Source organism: Populus alba, chromosome 8 (assembly GCF_005239225.2).
Source record: "Populus alba chromosome 8, ASM523922v2, whole genome shotgun sequence".
NCBI classification, from domain to species: Eukaryota; Viridiplantae; Streptophyta; class Magnoliopsida; order Malpighiales; family Salicaceae; genus Populus; species Populus alba.
The window spans coordinates 660,700-669,763 of NC_133291.1; the positions used below are offsets into that span (position 1 = coordinate 660,700).

The 9,064-nt window shown below is 36.5% G+C and overlaps 1 protein-coding gene across 1 annotated transcript; it reads right to left on the reverse strand.

Annotated features, from left to right (window-relative positions):
• Window positions 1-1,916: 1,916 nt before the first annotated feature.
• LOC118045026 (phospholipid-transporting ATPase 1-like) lies at window positions 1,917-7,652 on the reverse strand. The gene is made up of 7 exons (XM_035053512.2): window positions 5,515-7,652; window positions 5,090-5,399; window positions 3,882-4,590; window positions 3,670-3,793; window positions 3,314-3,533; window positions 2,512-2,970; window positions 1,917-2,394 (listed from the first exon to the last, which is right to left on the reverse strand). Exons 1-7 carry the CDS (start codon window positions 7,157-7,159, stop codon window positions 2,172-2,174), a joined length of 3,690 nt encoding a protein of 1,229 aa, XP_034909403.1. The 5' UTR covers window positions 7,160-7,652; the 3' UTR covers window positions 1,917-2,171.
• Between the last annotated feature and the right edge of the window lie 1,412 nt (window positions 7,653-9,064).

The window sequence follows — 9,064 nt, forward strand, 5'->3', positions numbered from 1 at the left end:
TTAAAGGCCTATAGTAACTAGGTTGGAAAGGAAGCCTGATAATGCTTTGATTTTCTTACGTGCATGGTTTTCTGACTATTTTCTCATGATGGAAATCTGTGTACTGTTTAGTTTGTGTAGAAAATCTACTGGTTAATAGTTTCCCTTGATAAATATATCAGTAGCTTCTTGTTTGCCTGCCTGCATCCCCCTTTGTTTTCACTTGATTAAATACTTTATCAAGTTTATGAACTTGTAATTTAGTTGATGCACTTTCGCAATTTTTATGTTTTTTGTGAGGCTAAAGGCAGGAGGATCATTGGAGACCGCAACTTGAATATTGAAACTTCGCATAGATCTTTTAAAAAAGCTATTACTGCTTGTGCTTTTCTCTGCATCTTTCAAATTTTGAAAGAATCCTTTGTTGATGTGTTTTATGCTGTGTTATTTTAATCATTTCCTGCACTGTTAGAACTCTGTTTTTGTTCATTTCTTTGCTAAAATAAGTTGATGGGTTTATAGAACTTTTCTGATTGAGTGCATTTTTTCTTTTGAGATATGGGTTCTTTTTTTTTCTTGGACCAATCTGGTTGTTTATCTTCAGATGATTGTATTTTTGCTTGCTACTGGTATAAAGTGTGAATATTTTTACACTCTATTATGTGTTGTTTCGAAATGTTGTTGTGTGATTCCCAGTATTTTAGAATCTTCTTGTTTTCATTATAGGATTATCATTTTGTCTCAATGAATATATTTCTTGATTGAAAGAGGACATATGGGTTTTGGGCTGTATAGACATCTATTTAAGCATGTCTTTATATTATCTTTAGGTGGTCTGTTTTGTTTAGAATGAGAATGTCAACGCACCATCCTATTACTGGGAAAAAGTTTTATGCAGATGTCAGAAATAGCTAATAGGAAGTCATGTTAAATTTTTAGAGGAAAGGTTTCTTTTCAATATTCTTTTGGTTATAAGAATGATAACGAAAGTATTAAATATGCCACGATTTCATGTTTGCTTTAAATGACTCGAGTGAGGTTAATATTTCGTCTTTGGCTCTTCATATTCATATTGATATTCTTACATTGTGCTATTTTAACTCTAGTGATTGATTGTTAATAGATGAAAGCTTTATTTTCTGAATTTAACTTGAAATTAAAAAAATCTTCGTGCTAATATATATTTTTAGTGAGAACTAATTTTTACCATCAAATCTGGGCTGGTTTAATCAAAACGTGCTTGAGATATTAATTTCATATGTAGAAACTTCCATCAAGTGGTTAAGTTGAATGATCTTATTGAAAGCTCAAGGATATGTGAAATCTGAAATTATATAATCCTTTCGGTTGTTGCCCTTGCATCCTTTAATTTTCTATGCTGATATGATATCTTTTAACCATTCTTTTGTTCTGTTGGGATATTTGCACATGTTAATATATAGATTTATGGATTTACTTAGGAAATCTATCTGAATGTATTGACGTGCTGCTTCTATTAAAAAAAGTCTTCGTCTTGATATATTCTTACATTAGGAAATCTATCTGAATGTATTGACGTGCTGCTTCTATTAAAAAAAGTCTTCGTCTTGATGTATTCTTACATTATGCTTATCTTTGGATCTATTGATTAGTTGAAAACTCAACCTTTTGAATTTAACTTGAAATTGAGAAGATTTCCTGCTTTTAGTGGTTGGTTTTTACTTTTACTGTCACATTTGGGTTTATTTAATTGAGGTGTGCTTGAAATGTTAATGTCATATATAGCAACCTCAATCAGGGAGGAAGAAAATCTGAAATTACACTGTGTTCTTCTGTTTCTTGCCTTAGCATCCTGATGTTATAATATCTCTTAACATCTTTTGTTATATTGGAATAATTGCAGATGTTAATAGGCGAAAGAAACACATCAGATTCTTTCATGGGAAAATTCAAGTACATTTATGTATTGAACTTCTTTTATCTTGTTCGAAAAAATGTTTAATTTACAATAATATTTCCATGTGAAACAACACTGTGTAAATACAATACCTAAAGTACTACTGCCTCTATGTATCCTTCGGATATCAAACAATGAAAAAAGCAGGCACTCGAGAGATAATGCTCTCAAGATGCCGAAAAGAATGTGATGATTTTTTTACGAAAACAAAAATGTATGGCCATTTACATGGAACCAAGATTACCAGTCATCATCATCATCTCCGAGGAGAAGATGGTTCCATGATGGGATTCATTTCTACTTCTACCGGTATGTCCCTCAGATTTCCGAACTTCTCAGCTTCTCTTGCAATCTGAATGTCATCAGGAGTGAAGTATTGATACAGTACTTTGACAACAAAACGGGGAAGGAGTGCTGCTATGACTATAATAAACAAGCACACCCAAAAAGATCCCTCCCCCATTATGTTGAAGATTGCCCTGTCAGATTACGTTCCAGGTGCAAGTGTTAGTCCATATGTACATAGTTTTTTTGTGAACACGACTAAAGAATATATACAGGAAATATCTACATCTGTGAAAGAGAGGAGGGCATACCAGTAACCAACAAACATGGGAAAGGCATCGAGGATCATGACACAAATGAAAGTTGCTACTATAGATCCCCAGATAACTGCGTGAAAGATCCAATTCCATCGGATAATGTCCATGGCCAAGTGCAGATTAACCAAAATAACCACCGCGAGTGTCCAAAGGTCTCCGATACTTGGCACATCGATGGTGCTGGCCCAATATGCAAAGAGAGGGACGAAAAAGACAACCACACTTTGCCACAGAGTGTCCAACATTGTTAGCCAAAACAATTTTCTGTCATACGCCTCCTGTCTTTGTCCAGCTCCATAAAGCTGAGGGTACTGTAGGAGATTCCTTCTACTTAGGTCCTTGTCAAAAATAGCAACAACAATGGTGGGCAGTGAAGTGTAAATTATAGAATACAGCATGCTGCTCCACTCGTTGATTGCAGTTGTCAGAGTGAAACAAGCAAAGAGCGCATACCTGCACAGAGTGCACAAAAGAACATTAAAAGCCATTGTTATCATTGGCTGCAAGGTAAACATCCATTTCAAAAAAGGTAAAGAAGGAAGGGAGTTTATTTAGAAATACACCTATATAAGAACAATCCACAAAGAGATAATTAGGTATGCATTCAATTGCAGATAAGCAAAGAATTGCCTGTTTCTTCGTTGATAAGCAAAGGAGTAGTTTAGGTTTGTGCAAGGAGTTAATTTATGCCTGCTAACAATGCCCTGCAAATTTAACTAGCTAAACTAGTTGGCATATTTAGAAGCATTTTGCATGTATAAAATGATCGAAACATAATTTAACAAGTATCACTCACCAGAATAAAACGAAAACAAAGACGGCATTCCTGTAAAAGTTGTAAAGTATCATGTAGCCCATACGCTGGTAGTTCCAGTGTCCATGGACTAATAAAAGTGGAACCAAGAATCTGAATTGCCCCATTGAAAAATCCGATGCCATTACAGCTTGCCGACCCTCTTGCCCACTGATGCCAACTCCCACATCAGCCATTTGGATCATTGAGACGTCATTAGCTCCTGTGAAGTTTCAGAAGATTTTTTCCAGTGTCAGCCTAAAACACCAGTGAGAGAACAGGAAAAATATATTCCTGGGCTCCTAAAGTTTGCTCTTTGGAAGCATAAGATAGTTATCTAACATAAATCAAGAGAATACCATCTCCAATGGAGAGTGTCATGTCAGTAGTCCTCTTCTTCACTAGTGCCACAATGCCAGCTTTCTGCAATGGAGCCACCCGGCAACAAAGGACCACGGAACATGTACTGGCCAATTGGAAGAGCTAAAACCAAGGATAAGTAAGCTACATCAGCAAACAACAGCTTTGATATGAAATAGAGAAAGATAAAGGATAATTTGTAAGCAATTACCTGCGCTTCAAGTTCACTGTCAAGTATATAGACAAGGCTCGTACCATCGATAATCAAGGCCAGGAGGCTTCTAGCAGCTTCAGAACTTGTTCCAGCGTGATCTGATGTTTCAGACACGGTCCCGAGCTTCTTAGACATGACCAAGGCATCTTCTAAACAGTTCCGACATGACTGCCTAGAGTTGCTATTGATTATAATCTGGGTCATTTTGTTTGTTAGGAGCTTTGAGGAGTAGCCAATTGAAATGGCAGTTTCTTGCTTGTCCCCGGTTAAAACCCATACTTTAATTCCTGCTGTCCTCAAAGATTCTATGGCTTCTGGCACCCCTTTCTGCAGTTTATCTTCAATGGCTGATGCACCCAGTATTGTGAGACTCTTTTCAACATTGCCAGCAACCTTACGAAGCAAAGCGGCCCTGCCAACTACAGCTGTGCTAGCTGCCTCAAAAGAGAAGTGCCACTCCTCAAACTCTGACTCACTTAAGTCGCGCATCCCGATAACGAGCGTTCTCAAACCCAGTGAGGAGTAAGCGTGGAGATGACCTTTGGTTGTCTGTATTACATTCTTGTTCAAGGATCTATCTATCACACTAAGCATGGATGAATCAGCACCTTTTACAAAGACTCTCACAGTACTGTCAGGGCACCCCAGTATAACTGACATCCTCTTCCGGTCACTATCAAACTCATGCAAGCCAAAAACATTGAACCTGCACGGTCATGTGGGAAATAGTAAGAACCAGCTTTTCAGGAAGAAAACTCAAACTGACAACAGCAGTCGGTGGAACAAGTAACCAACTGTAGCAGCTTCAAGCAGTGCCATCACTATTCCGATCACTTCGTCAATCCATTATGATTAAAAAATAATCCACAGTTGAGATAAAACATAGAACGTGGTCACCTATATCTCAGAAAACAACCATTTATGGAAGGGATTTTAAAAAATAAAAAAATTCCATCCAAATGAGTAAAAACCTTTTAATCTTCCTCCACCAAAAGGCTGAATGTAGCAGTAGACTCTAAAATGGGTTGACATATCACTTCATTCACGTCTTTCAAATGCATTGTAATGTAACGATGTACAACTTAGTTGCAGCAGTACTTATCAATGAAGTGGTTGTAGAATAATGACAGTAACAATACAAAGTATGGCAAAGAAATGGGAAAAAAAAAAAAAAAGGAGAGAGAGAAGCAATGGAAAAATTGTACCTTTGCCTTTCTCCGTGAATATCAATAACTATATGGCCAGAAGTCCGTTCTACAAGCATAAAGCCATATGCTGCAGCAGCATAAGCCAGTGCCTGTTCATCTGGAGACTCCCCTTGGTAATCCATCAACTTCATGGTAGGATCAGACTTGTCCTCGACAACAAGAGGCACAATTGTGTTGCAAGCTGCCAATGCAAGGAAGAAATCATGGACATGTTTGACTTCTTCTGTATCCCCTTCACTTCTTGATAATTCTAAAAGCTGAGGATCAACCTTCACGGTCATCTTCGGCCTCACAACCTTCCCATCCACTGATAACAAAATAAGGCACGCAAAGAACATAAAAAAAAGAGAAAATTAGTTTTTGTAGAACAAATCTAGAGTTTCAGACTTGAAAATACATGGTTAATAACAAAGATTGACTACCTTTGACAGAATATCTAGCTTGCTGATTTTGTGTGTTGGCCTTCCCATCACTGTAATCTACTCCCCATACGCTTGCACATTGAAATTCCATCTTGTTCTCAGTGAGCGTACCAGTTTTATCAGAGAAAACATACTTTATCTGACCTAAATCCTCATTTATATTCAACGCCCGACATTGAAATCTTGAATTTGAAGCCTCGTCGTACATTTGCGTATCTCGAATCATGAAGTAAGCCTGGCCAACCCGGACAAGCTCCATAGAAATGTACAAAGAAATAGGGATCATGATCTGGAACACGATAACTGACATGAGGAACGTAAAAAATATCTCCAACCCCCATCCATAATAATTATAGTTCTTTGGGTCTTCCTCGTTGAAACGTTTTCTTCTATAAAAGGGTATAGTGTCTAACTCATCACGGTGGCGCCTTAACCACACAGCAGCAGAGATGGAGACGACGGAACACAAAGCAACAAGAAACACAGAGAGTACAATGATCTCTGAATTCATACGTGTCTCAAGCCAGCTCCTTTTTGATGGGGCTCCCGAGTTGTTAAGCATTGCCTTGGTCTCACGGCCACAATACACTGCAACTCCAATTGCCCAAGAGGTATTTTTGAGCTCACAGCCTCGAAGAATGATATTGGAGGGCCCAAGGGACAGTCGTTTCCCATCAATGTCCATGTTTGCCTGAAATCCATAGATGTTTCTGTTGGGTTTCTCACACTTGATCAACCCACTAATCTTTTCCTTTTCAGGAATCTTCGAAAGGGTCTCTTGCTTTGCATACCTGGTCTTCAAATTCGACTCTCCGTCCAAATTTATCGTCTGCACATAGGCCACCCCAGTTGAATCACTAGTGGAGAGCAGCACCATATCACAAGGAAGAGTGTCATTTGCCTGAATCTTGATTATCTCACCAACCTGAATGTCCTTCCATTTCTTTTGTTGAAACTGATCATTGACCAAAACCCATGCCAATCTACTGTTTTCAATTCTATCTGACATGTGCCTTCTCCAATCTTCAAAAGCATCTTTGACTGCTGTAACTAGCAGCACAAAGGCGAGCGGCAAAATGGAAGCTGTCCTGCCGAAAACTGCGAGCTGGGGGAGCTGATTGAGAACAGCAATAATAAGGAAGTATACATATGCAACTCTATGAAACTGCTCGAACAAATTTCGAGGTATGAACGAAATGAGAGAGTATTTCGCAGTGTGAACTGAGTTCCCAGTAAACTCAAACCTCTCATTTGACTTTGCAGGGTCATTTAAGTAAACCAGCCTACCATCTTCATCGCTAATTTCTTTCTGGGATGCACTCAACGCCTCGGAATCACCTCGTCTAGACCCCAGCCTCACAGGTTTTGATCCTAGATCACGAAAACTCCCTGCTCCAATTGAATTCCCACGTGAAGCCCCTGATGGATTTGAAGAAAGACTTCTTCTTGATGCAGATTTAAGAGAAATCTCATTACTTGAGGAACTTTCAGTTGGGTTTTTTTGAGAGTCCATCCCGGAAGCCAATCTGGGATTATCAAGGTTGACTTTTACTTCGCTATTAGATGAAACAGATAAACTAGGCAAATCCTGAGTAATATTTGGGGTTCTTGGTGATGGGATCAGTAAAGCCCTCTCTGTGGCCATGATCTAGAGCTAAAATAACCCTCAACCAGCATAAGACTTGATTCTAACCTCTCTCGGTAAAAAATCACAACAGCAGCGGCAGCAAAGATTTGACTTTTAACCAAAACCCGGAAACTAAAAACAGCTAAAGCTACAAAAAGCCTCAGTCTTTCTCTACAGGATGAACAAAAAGAAAAAAAATCAAAATTCAACAGACAGGAACAGAGCAAAGTCACCTGCACTGTGATGGAGCTCCCCTTTACACTTTGAAACAACTAGCACTTCCTTCTCGTGCAAAACTACAGCAAAACCAACGACAAGTAGAGGGAGAGAAAGAGAAAGGGGGCGGGTAGGGGGCTTAAAAATTATTGTAGCAAAGTTTGAGCTGGTGCAGAAGTAATAGAGGTCGAAGAAGCGTGTTTAACGAACACAGAGACTTGTCCAAAGTCAGAGGCATTGTTAAGGAGACGACGGGGCATGCAAGGAATGAGGAAGTAGTCAGCAATGGAAGGCGACAGGGAAGAGTTTTTTTTTCTTTAAAAAAAACATGTGCGTGCTTATTAGATTAAGAAATAGGAAAATCAAAATCACAATGCAGAGAGAGTTTTAGATTTTGATAGGAAGTAATTGTTTTTAAAATTACTTTTTATATAAATAAATATTTTTTTTATAGTTTTAATATATTAATATTAAAAAATATATATGTTTTTTAATTAAAAAACACCTTACATCACATTATTACTCCCATTGAACCTTTTTAAAAGCAAAGCGGGCATTAATTAAGCATTATCTGAATAAACTTTATGATAAAAGGTAATCAAAACCAAATACTTGAATCAAAATCAAAGATACTGATCAAATAATTATTGTTTTACTCATAAAATTCTCGAGTGTTTATAATAAATTCTAAATTAAAAAAAAAAAAAAAAAAGAAACGTGTGGATTGATTAGAAGCTTTAAATGATTCTTGGCAATTACTCCAAGGCAAAAATATCAACAACTTGTAAGGACAACACAAACCCTATAAATAGTAGGGCATTGTCTAGGGTGAGATTTCCTGTAGTGTTCTTACAGTTGTTGGCTTTTGATTGTTTCAAGATCTTTTTGAAATCAAAACACAGCAAGCTCAAGCTGTTAATGCGTGGGGAATCAGCCTCTTCAGTTCATTGGTTGATCTAGAATTGTTTTATTTTAAAAAAATTAATATTTATTTTTAATATTTTTAGATTATTTTGATATACTATATTAAAAATAATTTTTTAAAAATATATATTATTTTAATTTATTTTTAATAAAAAATCACTTTAAAAAATAATCTTTAACTGGTATTTTTAAAATATCTTTTTAAAAATTTCTAATAAGTTGATATAAAAAATAAAAAATATATAATTTAAATTGAAAAGTATTTTTTACAAATTTATATTGCAGTTTGTTTGTTGGCTGACACGCACAGAATAAAGATGATGATTTTCTCAATGCTTTGTGTGTGAACTTTGTATGGAAAAAGGCATGTCCAGTGTGAGTAAATTCCTTGTAGTTTAAGTAATCTCTCTCTCTCCTTTTATTTTATTTTTTAGATTGGAATATGGTTGTGTATATCAAGTGTACGTTCTTGGGAGGAGGGCAGATATCAAGTGTGAAAAATCCGTGCACGTCACCATTTTAGAAATTATAACCAACTAACATATTACTATTTTGGATTTACTAACCTAAATTAATTTATTTTAAAAGAATACTGTTTTTGGGATTTAAAAAATAAACTAAAATGATATTATTTTTAAAAAAATTGAATTGAATCTTGACAAGATAGATCAAATTTGGCTATCTTGATTTATAATTTAAAACATGATACTTGTGGGGTTAACCTATTAATCGACAACACAGGTTTATTTAATCACGACTCATATAATAAGTATGATTTTTGCG